The sequence below is a fragment of the Thalia democratica genome, chromosome 5 (assembly GCF_965202585.1).
Source record: "Thalia democratica chromosome 5, ktThaDemo2.hap1.1, whole genome shotgun sequence".
Taxonomy (NCBI): domain Eukaryota; kingdom Metazoa; phylum Chordata; class Thaliacea; order Salpida; family Salpidae; genus Thalia; species Thalia democratica.
Window position 1 is genome coordinate 47,093,538 of NC_139169.1, and position 22,208 is coordinate 47,115,745.

The 22,208-nt window shown below is 24.8% G+C and overlaps 1 protein-coding gene across 2 annotated transcripts in view; it reads right to left on the reverse strand.

Moving 5' to 3' along the window:
- Window positions 1–2,194: 2,194 nt before the first annotated feature.
- The window catches only part of LOC145835671 (pleckstrin homology-like domain family B member 2), a 33,817-nt gene continuing 13,803 nt past the window's right edge, over window positions 2,195–22,208 (reverse strand). The window contains exons 8-25 of one of the 2 annotated variants that reach the window (XM_082943362.1): window positions 21,033–21,135; window positions 19,139–19,408; window positions 18,834–18,886; window positions 18,439–18,549; window positions 16,183–16,320; window positions 14,545–14,673; window positions 13,257–13,412; window positions 10,916–11,026; window positions 10,371–10,622; window positions 10,114–10,204; window positions 9,507–9,764; window positions 8,625–8,748; window positions 8,280–8,454; window positions 8,007–8,180; window positions 4,867–4,991; window positions 3,539–3,633; window positions 3,139–3,221; window positions 2,195–2,786 (exon numbers count right to left, since the gene is read on the reverse strand). In XM_082943362.1, the coding sequence (XP_082799488.1) occupies window positions 2,631–2,786; window positions 3,139–3,221; window positions 3,539–3,633; window positions 4,867–4,991; window positions 8,007–8,180; window positions 8,280–8,454; window positions 8,625–8,748; window positions 9,507–9,764; window positions 10,114–10,204; window positions 10,371–10,622; window positions 10,916–11,026; window positions 13,257–13,412; window positions 14,545–14,673; window positions 16,183–16,320; window positions 18,439–18,549; window positions 18,834–18,886; window positions 19,139–19,408; window positions 21,033–21,135 (2,604 nt within the window). In that variant the 3' untranslated portion in view covers window positions 2,195–2,630. The remainder of the gene's footprint in view (window positions 2,787–3,138; window positions 3,222–3,538; window positions 3,634–4,866; window positions 4,992–8,006; window positions 8,181–8,279; window positions 8,455–8,624; window positions 8,749–9,506; window positions 9,765–10,113; window positions 10,205–10,370; window positions 10,623–10,915; window positions 11,027–13,256; window positions 13,413–14,544; window positions 14,674–16,182; window positions 16,321–18,438; window positions 18,550–18,833; window positions 18,887–19,138; window positions 19,409–21,032; window positions 21,136–22,208) is intronic. The other variant, XM_082943363.1, reaches the window with a different exon arrangement.

Genomic DNA, 22,208 nt, shown 5'->3' on the forward strand with positions numbered 1-22,208 from the left:
GAAGATATGATTCTCTGGGATTCAATGTTGATTTTTTCTATAATATTGTTATCAGACACTTTGTATGAAGAAGTCAGGCAGTTTTTCATTAGCCTGTTGTATGATTCTGCGCTGATCTTGTACATATTTCTACTTTTATCTGTGAATACAATTAGTTTATCTCTTTTGAATAAATTTCTCAGATCTTACCTTAAGTTTTGTTGAAATTTGGGTATGAATTTATTAAATTTAACTTAACTAATCATTTCAAAGAGGTCTTTTTCGAATTCCTTTAATTCGTTGCTGAACGGGGCCGAAAAATCAAGATTATGATAGTAAAAAAAATTGAAAAAATAAAGCTATAAACCGTGTTTTAGCTAATTCTAAAAAAATATTAGTTCTGTATGAAAAAAACTTTTTTAGGTGTTAACTAAAGAACACCTAAAACTGTTTCTTTATATTTTCAATTGTATACTACTTTTGGAGTTATAGTTCTTTAAACTTTTTTTTGATAATTAAAATTGACGGAAATTGTACAGTCGTGCACCAAAAGTTTTTTAATTTACGCTTTATTTGTTTTTCTATTTTAAATCGTTTCTTGAGTCTAGTTATTTTACAGTTTTTACATCTTAGATTGACCAGAACTTTAGTATTTATCTTAAACTTAATTTTATTTGTTTGATTGAATTTACACAGCCCGTTTAACAGAATGGAAGTGTTTAACTGTTTTTGGTATTTATATATGTTTAAATATCTCTAATTTAAAACCTTAACGAAGGTTTCAGCTCTTAGTATTTTTAACAGTTTTTGCAACTTTGAAATAGAATTAAAATGTGCTTTTATATTTAATTTGTAGATTAAGATTTATTTACTTAATAATGATTTAACTTTTATCAACATCTTACAACAAGAAACGCATTTTATAGACTTTATATATGAACATATAATGCATTTTTATGCTCTAGTTTACTTTAATTTTTCTAATAGTCACTGAACCACTTATTTTTACTTAATATTGTTTTTTGCTTTTTCTTTAATGACAACAGTAAATTTTAAACGTAGATGATCAAAAATCTGTTAAAATCGTAGTGTAAGGGAGGAAATGGTTCCAATTGTAGCTTGCGTTTTTCATTGTCAACGTGGAAGGTTATAAGGAATGCTTACAACAAATTTTAAATTAAAAAAAAAACTGCTTAAATAAAATTTTATTTCTTTAGTTTTAAAAACAAAATTACAAGACTGAAACTTTATTTATATACTTTAATCATATTTTTTTTCTTAATTTTCAGATTTTTTTAATTTAAAATTTTCATTTAATTTTAATCATTATATTTTTTTTGCTCGAGTCGTGCACCCACACATTTCTGTAAAAGTAAACATTTCTGTTTTATAGATGAGTTACTGTATAAAGAAATATTGGAAAACCCTGTTCTAGATCCTTAAAAAGTTTATTTCTACTTCATAAATTATAATCGTTTAGTTGTTTCTGCTTTTATGTCCTAAAAATATACAAATTTTAAAAATTACACAATTGTAGTTTTTTATTACTGCAAAGAATTTTAATTATAACACTTTGCAGAAAGTACTTTGTCAAAAAATGAATTATTATATATTTTTTTCTTACTCAAAAAGTTTTATAAAGTAAACTTTCTCGCTTGATAGTCTAGTTTGTTTAAACTTTCTTGACGTTTAAATATACTTTTTTTTTAGTTTTAAAACTAAATATACTCAATGAAATTTAAAATATAAATTTTCATGTGTAAATTTAGTTTATATCTTTAAACTGTTAAAATTAAAAAAATTAAATTAGTGAAGTATTTATTGTACTGAATATCAAAAAAGTTAGAAGTTGAGAAAGATTATTAGGAAGAAAATCGATAATTAAAAGTCGTTTGAGTTCATACCAAATACAATGAAGCTATGATTATTTTTAAAACACAAGCATACATAATACAAATGAATTACAAAAAGTAATAAGTAAACATTCAATATATAAAATACCTTATAGTTCATAGAAAGCACTTAAGAATACAATTTTATATAACATAATTGAAAAACTGCACCATATATAAAATTTTTAAGCAGCTAAATCTTAAAAAGAATATATATAATTAATTAATTTAAGATTAAGTACTTAGTTTTTGTCAAAGTACGTTGTAACTTAAACTTCAAATGTTTTAAACAGCTAAAAATTCATTAGAATTTGGGAGTTTTAGAAAACTTTTTCAATAAGTATAATTGAAATGTGATTTAACAAAAAATACAGTTAAATATTTTATGGATCTTGAAATGAAATATAGTTTTTAAATCTAAAAAAATTATTTATGCAGAAATTTGAATTAAAATTTTTCAAACTAATAAATAAGGTTTTAAATATTCAAACAAAATTCCAATTCTCTTCAAAAATTAGTAAATGTTACTTCAATCGATATTGAAGAAGCAAAAAAAAATTACGTTACAAAACATTTATCGAGAATAAAAAACTGTGTACATTCAAGAAGATACTTTGATACAGAAGTGATAACCTTTGCACTTAAATCTCTATGTAAAAAATAAGTCGTAAAAATATATATGCTAACTACTTTCAAAAATAAGAGTTTGAAAATAAAACCATAATAAGTAAACTACTTCATACTAGCAACATTAAACGTTCAGTTGTCTAAAGTTTTCATATAATCAGTATACCCCTGCGCACCTGTCCATATAACATCCATCCAAATTCGCATGCTGACACTAGTTGGCGCAACAACAAAGTACTGACGGCTGCGACACTTGATGCAGAACGTGTTAGGAGCGTCTGGACTATTCTGTATGCCAACATGTTTTGGTTAGAACTTTTTTTAAATAAAATATACTTGTGTTATATTTTTTTATTTTCTCAGTAATTTTTTTTAGCAAATTATCAGTTAAACAAACTCTTTTTTAAGTACTGTTTAAATTTATAACTTTAAAAAGAAAAATTGAATTCTAGTAAATGCTGCTTATAATTAAATTAATTAAAGACTAAAAGCATTTAAACTAACAAAATGACAAAATAAAGTTAATAGTATTAAATATTAAAACAAATTTTTTGTAAGTAGTGTTAAACTTTTATAAATTTAAAGACTAAAAAAGTTAAAAAACGTTCGTGAACGAAATTTTCTTAAAAAAATATATAACCTTAGCTGTTTTAAGATGATCGAAAAAAACGTCTTCAATTTGCTGAAAAGGAATAGCTCCACGAAGTTTAGTCTCATGCTTATCTTTAAATACATAATATGTCTAAATTTTAAAAATGATAAAAAACACTCGATGTTAAAATGTAATAAACTACTATTTTTAAATTCTTAATACCAATATATTTAGTGCAACAAAAGTATTGAATCTTAAAGTGATAAGTTTATAAAAAGTTATATTTAAAAAGTTTTTTTTACAGAAAATTATTTAAAACATATTGCTGATACTAAAATGACTAGCTTAAAGTTCATTTGTACAATTTGCATATTTATTTAGTCATTAATGTAAAGTAAGAAGTATTTTATTCATATATTACGTATATATATATACCTAAAATACTTACTTTTGTAATAATGCATGGTTTTGTTTATTCTGTCAAAAACAAACCATCTTCGTTTCCACGTTTTTATTGTTCCTCCCATTTTTGTTAGGTAACCTCTAAAAAATATTAGCATTTAGTACTGGTCATAAAGGTAAACAATTTATATTTGTTGAAAATAAATGGTTTAATAGTTTAAATGGGAAAAATAAAGATTTAAAAAATTGTGATGAATGAAGACTTTTGAGTTTTAAAGTTTATTGTATTTTTAAAGAAAAAAAAAAGTATTACTAAATTATGCTTGAAATTAATCAAACCATAAACTTTAAATTTATATTTCAGTTTAAATTTACTTTTTAATTTTAGATTTTATCTAAAACTAATTTCTAAACAGAACATAAAAAATTCAACCTTTAATCGTTTAAATATTGCAAATATTAACAAAATAATAAAAATTTCATTGAACAGTGTGTAAAAAACACTTCATAAAAATTTATTTAAACTTAATTACAAAAACTAATACAAAGACTGTAGTTTTTGATATTGATTTTATTTGTTTCTTTTTTCTACAGTTTAAATTATGATTTAAGTACAAGTTTGCGCATTAGGAATTATAGAACTTAATTTAGAAAGACTTACAAAACTTTAAGGTAGCAAAGACTTTTTTAAATTTTATAAAAAATAGCTTCTCAGCTTTTTTTTGGAACAGGTCAAACGTGCACGAAGACATTTTTTCACAAAGGGACATTTTTGCACGGAGGGTCATTTTTGCACGATAGTAAAAAAAATTAAAAAAAAGTTACTTACCGAGAGTAAGGGTTAGGGGTAACAGTGATGGTAAAAAAACAAAATATAAACAAAAAATAAAGTAAAAATAACAAAACAATAAAAAACATAAAAGAAAAAAAAAGTTACTGACCGAGGGTAAGGGTTAGGGGTAACAGACATATTAAAAAAAAACCTTATAAAAATTATTAAAAAACAAAAAAAAAAAAAAAGTTTCAAACAAAACCAAAAACAAAGAAAAGAAAATTACCGACCGAGGGCAAGGGTTAAGAGTAAAAGTGATAGTAAAAAAAATCAAAATTAATTAAAGTTAATAAAAAAATAAATTGAACACTTTCAACCCGTGCAAAAGTGACCCTTGTGCAAAACTGACGACGTGCAAAAGTGTTTTCGTGCAAGAATATCTCTTTTTGCAAAAGTGATCCTTCGTGCATTTTAGATTCCTACTCGTCTTTTTCTAGTTATTTGTAATTAAGTAGTAAACAATGTACTATAAAGTAAAACTTTGTTTAAGTATGCAAAACAACGCCAGTTTGGTAAGAATAAATAATAAATTGGAATTAAACTTGCAACTGGTAGTAGTAATGCTGGTGTTGTTACACATGTGAGGTTGGTGGCCTTGTTGCTCAATGTGTTTTCGTAAATCAAAATTTGCTGTCATCACTGGAAGAAACCTGGTCATCGGACGATTCTGCGTAGTTACAAGAATTGCAGTCAAATAAAGATCGTTTAAAATCTTAGCGTTGTATCATTTTACTAAAATTCTAAATATCTTAAAAAAACATATTTAAGTTTTGTATCAAGCAATACAAGAAGTCTTTGTAACAGTTTATAACTTTTTTATATTTGTGAAAAACCACAATAAGTATAATATATTTTCATTGGCGAAGATCTCTTAACAGTTGTAACAGTGGTACGGTAACCTCTCGCGAACCTACGCACTTGCTTGGTTACGCACTCTTGCATTTTAGAACTCTCAAAAAAGAAAAAAGAAAACTGAAAAATTCTTTTAGGTTTTTCAGCAACAACGATAAAAAGAACATTTTAAGAAATTTTAAAGTAAATAGTTTTAAAATAAATATTATAAATTTTTAGTTTGTGCTATCCATAAGGAACCTATTGAACACTATGGCTTTGTTCTTTATGTTTTAGATGTCTTAGCCCCCCTTAGAAATATCTTTCTCTAATACAATGCAAAACAAGTTTAATCTTAGGTGGGCAAGGAACAAAAAAGAAAAAAAAAACATTGTTAAACATATAAACAAATTTTATTATAAATATTATTGTATTAAACATTTTATAAATAAGTTATATTTCTTTATTAAAATAGTTCCACATTTACGTACAAGTAATAAAGTTTAATTTTGTAAACAAATAAAGTGGGGAAGTCCTCAAACTGTATTAATTCAAATCCATTATAAGAAAACAGCCAATATGGTAGGTATATTTGCTATCTCTCGTTTACAATGTGCGTAGATTCGCGAGAGGTGACTGTACATACAAACATAACATCTTTGCTTTGTTCAAAATTAAACGCTTTATAGAGTCAAACAAAAAACATTCTTTTAAATTAGGGTTTCCCAAAGTGGGCCAAGTGGGCCCTTTGGCAGCTATGACAGATACTCAGGGGGCCACGAGGAGTAAAGGAGCCACAAGGGGGCCATGAGGTCATAATTTGTGAAACTTACACTAGATATTCTTGAGTTGCAGAAGAAAAGCAAAAAAAAGGTCTTAGGTGTTTTTAATGGTAGTTTAGAAACTTACACTAGATATTCTCGAGTTGCAGATGAAGAGCAATAAAAAGGTCAGGGCCATGGCTTTTTAAATTTCTATCTTAAAAGGGGTCCATTTGCAAAAAAGTTTGGGAAACCCTGTTTTCAATTAAAAAGTCATAATTTGACTACTAATTGAATGTTCTACTATAACTAGTTTTTCTTCTAATACTTAAAGTATTCCTTTGTATTTTAAAGTATTTTATGGTGTATTATAAGTTTTAGCTACACTAGTTGTAACAATTCATAAAATTAATACTTTATTCTTTTTTAAACATTTGCTAAATTATTATAAAATTTATTTCGTTTTAAATAATTTTTACGACAATTTTTATCAATTTTTTTTCGATGCTTATCTTTATCAAATAGCAATGTGGTGAACAATTTTACCAAAAACTTATGACTTTTTTTTTATAATTTATATTGTAGTGCAAACCTTTTTTTTAAGGTAATCTTAAAAAATAAGCTTTTCTTTAAAATCAATAAATTATTTAGGTAACTTTTTAAGCTTAATATATTGGAGCAGGTTAGAATAGCACGGCGTAACTTTAGCACGGAGGGTCACTTCTGAACGGCGTCATTTTTGCACCATTTCTTTCTCTACTATTTTTGCTTGAAGCGTCTTAATTTTTTTTTCATTGACTGAGCGTTATTCTGCACACACCAAACCTTTTTAAACCTTCATTTGAAAGTTTTTCGATATTGCATTTTCAATTATAATATTTATTTATAATTTATAAACTAGTATTTATAACTCTGTTATATTAAACACGTGTTTAAAAACTAAATTGAAAAATAAAAGTAAACACGCATTAGATTCGTTAAAAGTTCAAACTTAATTTACAACTTTGCTTTGGAAGTATTTTAATATCTTGTTAAATGTAGTATTAAGGAAACTATATCTAAACAAGTTTATGTTGTATGAAACTAAATTCAATACTTAAAAAAATTTAGTTGTTTCCAAAAATATAGTATAAAATTGTCATTTTTTTTGGTCTGATTTTTTTACTGAACTTTCTAGCCGAAAAAGAAAAGAAAACTTTAGAATGTTAAGATTATTGTATTACCATATGATATAAAAAATTAAAAAAACACTATACATTAATTACAAAATCAGTAAATAATAATACACAAGTTTCAAAAAGCGGACTTTAATTTGTTTTTAAACAATTTTGCTACTTTGTATTCTTGTGTTTTTTTACAAAGTTTTGAAAAATATCATTTTTTTTATAATTTAAAAGAAATATATTATCGTATTTATTAGTTGTTATGTTTACTATCCTATCGTACTATTTATTATTTATTTAGCTTAAAATGTGTATTATTATTAAGTACCAACTTAAACATTTTCAGGTTTGATATTAAATAATGTTGAAATATTTAATACTACTACATCTACACAGTACTAAAAAATTTAAAATTAAGTTTTCCTTAAAAAACTAATAGATAAATTAGAAAAAAAATGGTTTTAATTAAAGCTTAAAATTCCTACAGTTTTAGAGTATCAACATTTATTTTTCACCAGTTAAATAAAAACTTTCATAATTCTATATTGAAAACCTTTAACCTTTGTAAAAAGAAGGTTTCGTGCAAAAGTGAACCACTTAGCTAAAGTGACGCCGTGCAAAAGTGACGCACCCTGCTGAATTGACGACCTGTGCTAAAGTGTCGCTGTGTCATTCTGACACCCACACTGTCCTGGACAAGACATTAAAAGGTATCCAAGTGGTGTGAGACTCGATAACCAAAAGGATTTTTCGTGCACCAAGTCTTAGGACCAAACATTTTGAGTGCTTTTATTTGTCGTTCAATAAACTTTGCTTAATATATATTCTTAAAACCAATATATTTTTAATAACAAACGACTAAAGTTATTAAAATATATGCTTGTAATCTTTAAAAAATATATGTTAATAAAAAATAACAAAATTCACCTGTCTTTTACTTGCAGAAGTTAAACTACTAGGAATATCGCTATTTGAAGGTTGATGACGTAACTTTACAGGCGAAGTGACACGAACACTATTTGTTGGTGAAGATAAGTTTTTTGTTGATGACATCACATTGATCGCTTTTTGTGATGATGATACTTTTGAAGCTTCATTTTCCTGATAAAAAGATGCTCTTATTTAATGGCTACATCTACTAGTATGAAATAATTGAACAAAAAATAAGTTACAAACTAAATAAGGATTTTTTTAAATTACTTGAACTTCTCTAAGCAGCTTGCGTTTGACCATTGTAGCGTCAGCAATAAGCTTTTCCATTTGTCTTACTTTTTCCATGCTGTCCATGTGATTGGCACTGTGCACTGATGTGTAATGGCTCGATAGTGAAGTTTCCAAACTATCCATTGATCCAATTGACATGCAGTCATTCCATCTAAAATTAGCAACTTACTTTATAATCTAATTTATAAAATATTAAAAAACTTTATGTTTGTTGTACTAACATTTAACTTAATCTTATAAATTTAGTATTTCAAAGAAAAAAATTCACAACATAAACCAGATAAATTTTTGAAACGATGATTTTAATAGCTGATGACTTACGTTTTATTATCAGGATTGTAAACACCAAGAATAGCAGCATGGTTGAGAAGGTTGTTGCTTGGGTATTTGCCACCTTTTCTTCTATTCAAGTATTTATTAGAGCCACTTGAAAAGTTAGGCGAAGCTAAAAAACATTTCTTTTTAACATTTGATAAGTTGAAAAAAAAACTAAATAAAGAAAAAAAAATCTAATTAATAGATAAAGTTATTCAATGTAAGACTTGAAAAATAAACTGTGAACATTTAAGTAAAATTGCGTTGGGTTAAGTTAATCATACTTTTTTTTATTATTAAATACATAAATACTTAAAAATTTTAGTTAAAAAAATCAAAAGTTGAAAATTTTAAAAAGTAATTAAATTTTAACCAACAAATGAGCAAAACTTTTGAATTTAATACCTTAACATGAAAGAGAAATAAGCAAAAAAAAAATTTTTAACATAAACGGCTTTAGAACTTCCCGTTGATGATAGTAGAAAGTTTAAACAACCTTAGATAAAACCATCATAATGTTACAAAAATTATCAAAGATTTTAAAAATCATGTAACATCTATAAAAGTCAATAACAAACTTTTAAAAACAAAGTAAAATACGTTAAAAACTTATAAGCTATAAATGATTATTTCAGTTTAAGTTTAGTACAGTGAAGTCATGCAATAAATGACTTAATTAATATTAAAGTGTTAAAGAAAACTCTGTACTTTTTAAAATGATAAATGAACACATAATAACGTGACTGGTGACAAAACTGGCATGAGCGTCACACAATAAAACCACGTGTCACATGCTCATTTCAACTTTAAAAATGGCTAGTACCGCAAAAGATGACACATTCAGCTATTACGAAAACTCAGCAAAGACGGTTACCGTGTACTAACTACCCTGCAAATTTCGTGAGCTTCCAGAACCTTTTAGAGCTACAGATTTTAAAGATTTTGAAGAACTTCCAAGAGTTCCAGACAAGCTGAAATTACTGACAAAGTTTCTTACAGGCGCAGCCCTGAGACGTGGCATAGTATTAATTAGAGATTCATCGTTTGATGAAGTGTTTTTTGAAGATGACGTCATTTTGTTACGTATCAGAAGCTGATGATGCTTAAGCGGTGTCCAATTTTCCATCATTGAAGACGTAAGGAATACTTAAGAGAAAATTGTAAAGAAAAAAACTAGATTCCAAATGACAACAGCTATAGTAAAAAATATTCATATGTTTGTCTAAGTCAGCGATAAAAAACAGATGCAAAATTTTACTTAGGTGTAACTAAACTTATTTAAATTAATTAATTTAATTTTTCATTTTACTAAAATTAAAATAAAATAACAACTGATAGTTTTTAATGAAGTTAGTTATTTCCTAATATTGAGATATAAAACGCAACTAAGTTAATCATGTTTGGCGTTATTGACTATATCTAAATGTTAAAACAAAATAAATGTAAATAATTTTACCAATTTTATTTTAAAAATAGTGTAAGCAGACAAACTAACATGGAGTCTCATTGGTATCGATTTTTTCTTCTCCATTACTACTTTGCGGTGAAGTTGGTGACTTCAAAGTCGGTTTTTCACCAGATGAAACCTTTTTTTTAATTATTAAAGTATCAAAACAGTTAGTTATTTTGCTATAAAATGTTTTGTTCAAACATCGATATTTAAAAACTATCTAAATTGAAAAATACTAAACACAAAATACATTTGTTAAAGCCTTAAGTTTTGAACAAGACAACAAAAAATAATAAATTTACTATTTTGTTTTGTGGCATCGCTTTTGAAATGGGTCTGATATTAAGAACAGGACTTGACAAAATATTTCCGACCTCTTGATTGGAAGAGTTCGGTGAGCTGGGCATTTGATTTAGTGATTTTGGTGAGTGGGCAACGTCAAGCGGATGATTAGTAAACGACAACAATGACGAGCTCGAAAGTTTTCTAGGAGACGGAAACTTACCAGTTATCTGATAATACTTATCTTCGAGTAACGTAGATTCTTTTTGTTGCTGAAATTAAAATACACATGCTCATTAAAAATAAAAGATGATAAGACTGTAATATTGGTAATCATTTTATAAGTAATTTGAGTTAATGTTATGTAGTTGTTAAAACTTTTTTTTGAATCATTCTCGAGCATAACAAGAAACATATTTATAGCAAATTTTATTTTATCTATTTTTGCATTTGATAATTAAAAAAACTGCATGTAATTAAAATTAGTTTTGTTTAAAAAGAAGTTTAGTTATTAGAAGTATAGAAAAAATCTTAACAGTAAAAAAACTAAACAGTAAAAACAAACTTCCTGAAACTTTGAAATCATACTATCTCGGTCTATATTGAGTTTTCTATATTCTCTTCTATGCTGTTCATCTAGCCTCAAAAGTTGTTCTTCATAGCTCGCAATTTTCTTCTAAAATTTTAGTTTATTTAATAACTGTATCACTAAACATTTTTTTAATCAGTGAATAACTAATGAAACTGTGTAAGTGTCACTTTAGCACGAGAGGACACTTTTGCACGGCGTCACTTTTGCGCGAAGACACTTTTACAAAAGTTAAAAAAAAAAATTATTAACTTTATTCTTTATTATCTTTTTGCTTTCACTATTACCCCTAACCCTTACCCTCGGTTGGTAATTTAATATTTTATATTAATAGTTTATTTTTTATAATTTTTTTTTATTTTCCTGTTATTTTTTTGATTAAAAATGTTTATTAGGTACAATTTTATTCTATCACTGTTACCTCTAACCCTTACCCTCGGTAGGTAACTTTTTTTTTTTTTTTTGTAAATTTTTATTTTTACTTTCACTGTTACCACTAAGCCTTACCCTCGGTCGGTAACTTTTTGTTATTAATTTATCTTTTTATTTTTATTTTTTTCTCATTTTATATATTTTTTACTCTCGTGCAAAAGTGTCCCCTCGTGCTAAAGTGACGCTCTTGCAAAAGAGTCGCCGTGCAAAATTGTCAACTCGCGCAAAAGTGTCTCCGTACAAAAGTGTCCCCTCTTCAAAAGTGACCTGTTCCCAATAAAACTACGCATGTTTAATTAATTTATTTTTTTCAGTTTACATTAGGTTTATAATGACATCAATCTACCTACTAGTACTATAAAAACATCAAACATCCAAAACTTTTTTACATCATTATTGCAAATGGTAATTCAAACTATCGCTAATTTTAGCATGAACAAAAAACAAAAAGAACGATAATTTAACGTAGCTAAAGGGAGATCAGTTAAATTAAGTGTTATTTGTTTTATAACTATTATGTCACTTTAAAAACTAAATCAACAAAAACATCGGCAAAAGTCTACAGAGCCCAAGCCTGGACTATCGTATGCCGTGAGACAAGCTCAAGTTTAACATAAACGTTTATAATTTGCAAATTTAATAATGATAAACGTTTATGTTAAGCTTAACCTTGTCTCACGGCATACGAAAGTGATCTGATGATCGAATTGGTATGATCAAACATTATATTGAAAAATTTAAACATAACATTATATCACTAAAATTAACTGCTGTTTAATTTCTAAATGTATAAAATATTGCTATTATCAAAACTAAGCAGAAAACACTTAATACATTTCGTTTTCTTAAACTTAAAATACAGTCACAACTCGCCAATCTACGCACTCTCGTTTAGTTACGCATTTAAAATTATTTAGAAAAAAATTACTCAAAAAACCTCGTAAAGTTACGTTATCTCGTTTACTTACATACTTTTTCTGTAGACACAATGTGCGTAGATTCGCGATAGGTCACTGTACTACATAAATAAGATTGTTTAACTTTACATAAAAAATGTTTACTTTAAACTCTTGAAATTAAATAAATTGCCATTTTAAAAAGTGATATAAGCGTTTTTAACAAGTTATATGATTGCCACATAAATTAATTTACTTTTTCTACATAATTATCTTTATCAACTTTATTTTAATTTATTAATTTTTATTTTAAGTTTATTAAAAAAAAAAACAGCTAAAAAAATTGCTTCATACTTCAATCTTATTGTTTGCTCTTACTTTTTCTTTTTAGTAACCTTTTTGATTCTACTAACCTTGACTTTAAAAATATTTATCCAAGGTCTAAAATTTTTTATTTGTAATATATCCTTGTACACAAATTTACGTTAAATTATATTAGATAAAGTTTCAGAGAACCTAACACAATAAAATCATCTTATTACAAATAAAATGATAATACTTTTGTAGAAAAAAAAATTAATTTCAATAAGTATAAAACAACAAATGGTTACAAAAGCTGTATGCATACTTATGGTTATCAAAAAATATAGTCAAACTGTTTTATATAAAGTCAAGAAAAATTTTATGTATAATAAAACATATATTTAAATAAGGTAAACATATTAATTTATCAGATTATAATTTTTATATATGATAATACATATTATAGACTATTTTTTAATAAACAAAACCATAAATTTTTGAACATAAAATATAATTTTATAAAACCATAACTATAAAAATATTGCTAATCCTTTTAACACACAAATGCATACAAACAAACAGTGTTATTATTAAAATCTTCAAAAAAAATTACTAACTTTTTGTTTACACAGTTGCTGATATTAATATTTTAGGAAACAAATAGAAATGTTTTAAAAATGTAAAACCTTCCTCATATTGATGCAATCTTGTAAGAGCTTTTTTTCTTTCATGAATACTTGTTCCTGATCTTGGTGGCTTTCATCCAATTTACTACAGATTTCAAGTGCTTGGAACTCCAAATCCTCAAAATTTGTCGATTTTTCTCGATAATTTTCTTCTTCCTTTAGTTATAAAAAAGTCACTGGTTTTACTTACGGAGCTTAAATGGATATTGTTATATCAAAAGACTAAGCTTAAATTATTTTTAATCTTTCACCCACTGAATATTTTATAAAAAAAAAATAATGAAACATGTTAATTCTAAATACTTATTATCAAAAAAATGTATGAATACCATGTAGAGATGTAACAAATTTGCTCTTTGTTATCAAATTGTATATCAGTTTTCGGTCATTTTCGTTATGGGTTGGCGGTTAATGTTTTTATTGTATATAAGTGTTGTTGATGTAATTTGGACTAATTTTGTACATATTCTTATAAATTATTCTCTTATTGCTGTTATTATAATTTAAAACAAAAGAGATTAAATTATTTGTAACTCTGTAGGACTTGTATTTAATTCTATAAAAATTAACTTAGCTTTTTTACATAAAAGTAATCCATTAAGACAGGCCGTAGAGTTACAAAAGATATATAACATACACGTAAAAAATATGCTCGACAAAACTTATACAACTTATAGTTGTTAACAAACAAATTTGTAAAATACTACGTTTTGCTTTATATGATTCTTCTAAATCTAATATATTAATTATTATTATGGTTTGAAATTTAATTAAATACTTTAATCAAACTAAATATTTTAAACTTTATAAATGAGTTTATCTCAGCTGTTAAAATATCTACTCATTAGAAATTACTCAAATTTACAATAAAATCATAACAGTGTTACTAACTTAAATAAACATAACTAGAAAATTAAATAACTAATACAATCAAAAACTATTATGAATGTGTATTGAAACTTAAATGCTGTGTTTGTTTACTGAAAACTTTACAACATGTGAAAAACCACCCAGGACTTTAAAAATAATTATATCTGTTAAAAAAGGAACTATATTCATTGAAGTAATTTAAAGCATTTTTTCCTCTTGTTTGAATGTAATTTTTTATTGGACACAAATGTCCATAATACTTTTGAATTTTTAATGCAGTATACTCTTAAAGCTGAAAGTTAGGAATAATCTTTACAAACATAATAATAAAACTATACTTAAAACAACGGATAGTTTAGTTAGTTCAAACATAGCTAGGCTGCTATATTGAAAAAAATGACTAAAACTTAAGTTTCACCTGATTTAATTTTTCCTCCATTGAACCGCGTGTGCTTTCAGGACACTTATCTATTTGTTTTTTTATGCTTGATACATTACTTTCTATTTCTATCAACCGATTCTTTTCTTTAGACACAATTTCTTGTTGCTAAAAATACAGGTTATTAACTTTCACTAAAACAGAATGTAGACTTTATATATACTAAACACTATAAACTTATGCTATTAAAAACATTTTTCTTTAGATAAAAATAAATTATTTTATCTACCACTAAAACCAACTCTAAGACTTAAAATAAATTTACCTATTTCAACAATAACTTTAAAAATTTAACAATTTATAAAGAAAAAATAAAAATAAACAAAAGACTTGTAGCTATGTAAATAATAAGATTATGATTACGTCACAATGTCGAGTTAATAGACAATTGAGTAGTTACAGCTGTAATAATGTTATTACGGAATAACAATTTGAAAAGAGCGTTTCCTAACGAAAATAGTTAAATGATATACTAAAGAAATTAATGTGTTTGCAATCATCACAAACTAATTCTATTATATATTAAACAATATTTAGTTTTTTTGTTTTTATATTTGCGCTATATAAATATATACTTAAATTAATAAACCAATTATTCTAAACAAAAAAATATAATGATATATTTTTACAAAGGAATAAATCTTATATAAATTCTAATTAGTAAAAACATTTTTAATATCAGCACTTATAACCACTGTTGTGCCTAATATATTTAAAATACTCCAACTATTTTACTTTTGTAAATTAAACTCAATTAAAACAAATATAAACAGTTCTAATTAAGTTTAAAAATATTTTTTTATTTACTACTTAAAATGTTTTTTAAATTATAACAAAATTTTTAAAAGTTAGCAAACTCTTTATTTGGTAAAACTTCAACTAACAATCGGATTTGTAGATATGGAAACATTCAGTTATTATCAAAATAATCAACTTTAAAAAAGGTTAATTTAGGTACATTTATTTTAACAAACTAAAGAAACAATTCGAACCCGGAATAAAAACAAAAACTAGTAGATCAAAAGAAAACTAATAACTATTAATTTGATATCGTGTTTATTGATTTATCTAGCACTTATGTCACTTATTTTTATATAATTTTTTCTTTCATTGTCATAATTCTTAGTTTTTTAAATGACACAAAAACTTATTTTTAATCTTAAGAACTAAATGCCTTAGATGTATAAAAAAAATTTACAAACTTATAAACATGTTGTTTACGATATAACTAAAATTTAAATACACGTATAGATAATAATTTAAAGTTATAGTTTATGCGAAGAATAAATAAGTAAACGTTCAACTAAAAGAACACTTTGTTGTCTTTAAATTTGTTTATAACAAAGTGATTATCTTTTAATTAGTTTTAAAATTAACAATTAATACTTTTTACAGAAAAAAGCTGCACGAAGTGTAGTTAAATTAATTACAATGGATTCGTGTAGAACTAAATGCTGTTAACTACTTAAGTAAAAATAAAAACTTTGGTTTAATAAATCAAATTTTAAAATCTTATTAACTAATATCAGGCAAATTTATTTTTTAAATAATGTAACTATTAAAGCAAAACTCTTCTTAGTCAAAACTTAAATTCATGTGTAGTACAATATAACAAACCTTGGCTCGCTGTTCATGGTACTTTTCTGCTTGATACATGATCTTATCTTTTATTTTTTCACAATTTAATTCTTCTTTTTGCAAAAGTTTATGCTCGGTATTTAGCTCAGCTGTCAATAATTCTTTCTCCATATTATACTGACAAAAAAAAATTATAGCGTTGTACATCTATTAAGTAACATAATAGAAATATAGTCTAAACAAAAAATGTAATATAATTAAAATTGTACAAATTTTTCTTACATTACAAGTTTTTATAATTGCCATAATTAATTTGAGAATCAAACTCAAAGGTTAAAATTTTGAAAATTATTGCAAAGTTTATTTGTAAAAAATAAATATGAACAACAATCGAATAATTTATTTAATAAATAGTATGAATCTGGTCAATTAATATTAATCTAGATAATGATATGTGATATAAATTACAGAAAAGAACTTTAAAAACGTAACCAAAGGCAAACTTATGTGAATTTAGACTGCGCAGTACATATATGCAGCATAATTACTCAGGCAGAACCATGAAAGGAAACAGTTAGTTTTTTCAGACATACTTGCGGTTTTAATTTGTACTGGCAAGTCTGACGGTTGTCTTATAACTAGCTATATTCGAAATTGTCATAACGATAATATTATAAGTCACTTGTAGATTATTTTTTACTGGCTTTATCAAAAAATTTTTAAGAAATACCAATTTTATATTACTGACTTAACATCACAACAGCTTTAAAAAGGTTGTGTTTTAAACAATTTATAATGATGTTAGACTTTATAAAAAATACAGCCGAGCCTTATAAACACTAAGATAAATTTAGTCTTTTTGTGTTTCAATTTGGTAGCTTAAGTTAAAGTTTTTTATTAATTCCTGAATGTCTCTCAACAAAGTATTAATGATCTGTAAAACCTTTTGTACTGAAAAGTAATAAAAATACTTAGCCTAGTAAAATAAGACTTTCTTAGTTTTTTTGATATACTTTCAGAAGTATAAAGGACAACAGTTTCATAATATAGTAATATACTTTGAATCAGAAATTTTCTAAAAAATATAAAAAGTTCATCCTACATACTGAACTACCGAAATTTGATTCATGTTAAACAAACATTAAACTATAAAACAAATCAACTGCTTTTTATTCAGAAGCTCAAAAATATCATAAAATATTTTGTTACACTTCAAACGGCAATAAGGTTTAGTAGTTTATAAGAATTTAAAAAAATTGCAATGAAACTAGTTTATCTAATTTAAAGCAGTCTGCGTATCAATTTTGAAATGTTAAACAACTATTATTTTTTATAACTAACTTAATTGTATTGTAACCTCAACTTATAGTGTGTACTTTTAGTACACAATATTTTTACTAACAAATAAACATAACTAGAACATTAGTTTTACGGTATTTAAAATTTCTTTTTCATAAAAAATCATTTAAAGAAATATCATTTAGTGTATTATAAATTTGTTCTACAAAAGTAATCTGCTTAATTTTAGTAGACAAAATTATATCTAATACTTTTAAGACCAAGTAAACACAGCTTAATATTTTATCAAGTTTAATAATCAATTAACAGCGTAAACACGCTTATTACTACAAATTTAGAATTTATTTATTACTATGAATTACTATGAAAAATTTATAAATTATAAAAATGTCCGTAATAATATTTAATTATATATTGTGAGTCAACAACTCAATTCTAAGTAAGTCACCCATGCAAATTTTCAAAAAACCTAATAGTTTTTATAAAAATTGAAATACTTTTAACGATAAATTGTACATCTGTATATTGTAGTAAACATTATTGAAATAGCACTTTTAATAAACAGGTTTTTTTTAAACTTTAAGGTATTTAAAAACTCTACTTAACTGATTCATTATCTTAAATTAATTAATTAAGCATTAAAATTAGTAAACATTAAAAAAATCCTGGAATTTTTAAATATTTTTTTTAATGTTAAGAACAAACAAACTCAATATTTAATTAATTATTTAACATTTACATAATATGTACAAATAATGGTTTCACGTTATGTTTTGCGTTCATTGGACTATTAGTAGCTATTAACTGTGAAATCTTTTTATTGAAGTACATCGTGCTAAATAAACATAAATAACATTTATGTTATAAGTTAAGCAATATATGAAAATAATTTAGAAAATATTTTCAGATTAAAGATTTTTTAAATATAATTTTCATTGTACTTTTAAGTATTTGTAAAAAAAAAAACATTAGACTTTTTAATTAAAAAAAACTTACCTCTCTAACAGATTCACTAATATCTTCTTCTTTATGAAGTATATCGTTTTGAACAGATTTGAGATTTTTTGTATTTATATCTCTCAATCTCAGTATTTCATCTAAATCTGCCTGTTAAAGTATAAGATTTGGTTATTCAACACGCTTGAAATAATGAAAATTGTTAGTATTCATTTTGAATCTACAACTGCAATCAGTATTCAAAAAGTTTACATCAATAATAATAATATTTACATCTCTGAGACTATCAGCTTAGAGCTAAATAAAGTTCTTTAAAAACCAATAGATAATATTTTGTCTTAAATAAACATCGTTTTTCTGTGTCAATAAAAGATAATCTACATTACTTTCTGTTTTACGTGTTCGTTAAGTTAAATTTCATGCTAAACAAATACCTGTCGTCTGTTAAGGGGTGATTGATATGTTTTCTTTTGAACTCCATTGGCATCTAATTAAAATTATTTTATGAACTGATACAATATAAACAATTTTTAAATACGTCAGTTTTTTTCAATTGTTTTGGTAATAACATTTAAAAACTTGAAGTTATGTTATTCTCCTTATTTATAAGTTGAGAACTTTTATTGTAACAGCAAATGATAAAAGTAAACAGTGTATTTTTTGGTATTTATTTAATTTTAAACAAAAATATCTAAGTTATTATATTATAAAGCTAAAACATACAATTTTTTTAACTAACCAAATTCATGAATACCGTCAACAAAAATTGATGTAGTAGCTGAAGAGTCTTTTATTACTTCATCCTCTAACGATTGAAGTCTTCTTAGTTGGGAATTTGTGCTTGAAACTGGGAAAGCTGAACAATTGGTGCTGAACTTTGCACTGTTTGGGCTGATTGGTGGTTTATTTGATGTGTTCATTGAAACGGAATGATTATTTTGAAAGTTTATGTCGAGCTTTGAAATACTTTTTCTTGCTGGTTTTGTTGGTGGTGTCGGCTTTTTAAACTCTGTTTTTATATTTAAGATATAAAAATAAAGATTACTTATTTAGAGCAAGCTTATTTTACAAAAATAATCATATTATTCTTACGAAGTTAAATTGATAATAAAAGTTAGTAGAAAACCAATTTTTTAAATCTTAAAAGTTAAGTCTAAAAAAATATCATAATTTAAACAACCACTGTGCTGATTAATTATTTGTTATCAAGTTTCCATAGTGTTAAAAGTTTGAGGACGTTTTAAAATATTTGTGACATAAGAACACACTTTAACTTAAATATCATGTTTAAAATGTTCCAATATAAGTATTACGCACAATAAATGTCTAAAACAAACTATGATTTTCAAAATATTATATCTTAAGGTTTGTTAGAACAAAAATTTTGAATTTTTTTTTTTAATTGTTAGTGTTTCACTTTATAAACTAAGTTCTTTCAAGCATGTAATTAAGGTTAACAGACTCGTTATGACGTCAATAATTGCCGTTAGAATCGCATTAAAGTTTAATGTATGTTCATTGTTTCTAGTTTATTTTGTTTCATTTTATCAATTATTCATTTATCTAAACATTTTAAAGTTTAGTTAATACCAGACACGATACTTTAACAATAAAAAACCCATTTTTATAAACAGGATTCAAACATGCGTAAGTGTAGAAGTAGCCACTGCAAAAAATGTACATCTCTTGTACAAAAAAAAATATTTAAAACTCATTTTTTTATCTAAATTTATAAAAATTTATGTAAATTTAATAAAAATAAGTAGTTAGCTTTCCTATTAACAAATCTATAAATTAACCTACTCTAATAAATATATATATATATATAAATTATATATCTTAAATATAGTTTCTTTCTATAAAATAAAATAAAAATATTTGAGTGTTTACAATGAATATATTTTATATACCATTTGTAACTTAATATCAATAGATTATTCGTTTTGTTTTTTATATTTTATTACACAAAGCTTTTCAAAACCATACGAGTTTCATTCTCAAGTGATAAATTTTAAATGAAATTTGAAATTATTTTTTTGTTAAGTGAATGGCTTAAAAAATAACTTTAAATTATGACGTATGAATAAATTGAAATAAATACAAAAATTAGAGATTTAGAAATAAAAACTAAAGGTATGTTTATTAATAGATTGTTAATAATTCTGTTTTTCTATTTAATGCTACTTGCGTATTTATATTAGGTCGCTCTTCCTCAAATGTTTTCTTGAATGCTATTCACATAATAATAAAAAAATTTCAAATTTCATTTAAAATCTATCACTTGAGAATGAAACTCGTATGGCTTTGAAAAGCTTTGTGTAATAAAATATAAGAAACCAAATGAATGAATCTATTGATATTAAGTTGCAAATGGTATATAAATACGTTCAAAAACCTTCCTATAATAGTAAATATATTTTACATCCAATTAGAATTTATTATAATAATATTAAATTTAGTTCAGTAAAGTTATATATTAAAACTTCATCATTCAGACTTTTAGATGTGCATAAAGTTTTAATATTCTTGGCATACAGTTGTAATTATAATAAAGTTAAAACTTTAAATTATCTTTAGTATAAATATACATGTTCTTTTCATTATACATTACTAAAGTTGAACAAAAAACAAACTAGTTGTATTTTTATCAGGTATATAGTTTTCGTCATCTTCAAGTTCTGTACCATTCATCAAAGATGCGCACATATTTACTATGTTTTGTAGCCTTTCTTTTTCCTGTTTATTAGATATTTTAGTATTAAAAAAAAAGTTTGCTAAGTATAGAATATGGTATATAAGAAAGATTAATAGTAGTCTTCAAATCAAAGTTAGGTAGGTTGTCGATAAAAAAAGTGAAAAAAGTACATTTTTAACAACATGAAAAGTTCTTTAGATGATATTTTTAGCAAAAAATACTACAAACAAAGTTAATTAAACAATTAATTAAAAGCAGACAAAAAAGCGGCAGGAAAGGGGTCATAAGTTTAAAGGATATAAAGCTTAAATGAACGTTTGAACTCACGTCTACTTCAATTAAACCATGTATTAAACTATGAATAAGAATTTGTATTTACTACAAATATTTACTTATTTAACACAAGTACCATGTTTTATATTTTCCAACAAACTAAAGAAGTTAATGAAATTGTTAGTGAATATTCTTTTATTTTTGAAAAGTCAAAAAAACTTTGTAGAATTTATAAATCAATTTTTTGAAAGATGAGCAAGTAATCATTGACTAACTTCTTAGCGTTGTTTTAATTTAGGCTTTAAAAGAACGGAATCAATAAAAAACAGTATCATTTTAGGATATACTAATAATAAAAATATTATCTAATTAAACTTTTTGTAACAACTAAGCATAGTTGCCATTGTGGCTATGAGCGTAAAGCAAAAAGTTACTCGAGAATGATAATCTAGGTTAAAACAAACAACTATCCAGTATTTTTTAAATTATGAAAATCCTGCAACTAGGTACAAATTAAAATATATATTACAGTAAAAGTTAACCAAAAATGTTATTTTTAGGATAAGGATGTTAATTCTAAAATTATTTCAAGTAAGAATGCTTACTTGTTGCTTAAAATGTAAGAGTATTGTTATTATTTTATAAAAAACTTGCAAAATATTTTAAACCGAAACGAAATGTACAGGGTTGCTACTGTTTAGACATAAAAGTCAATCTGAGTGACAAAAAACTTGCCGGAGTCGGACTGAGTTTATAGAAAAACTGAAAAAGTTTAATATAAGAGAAAGAATTATTTTTAAAGTTAGTCATACTTAAATACCAAAAAACACCAAAATAGTAA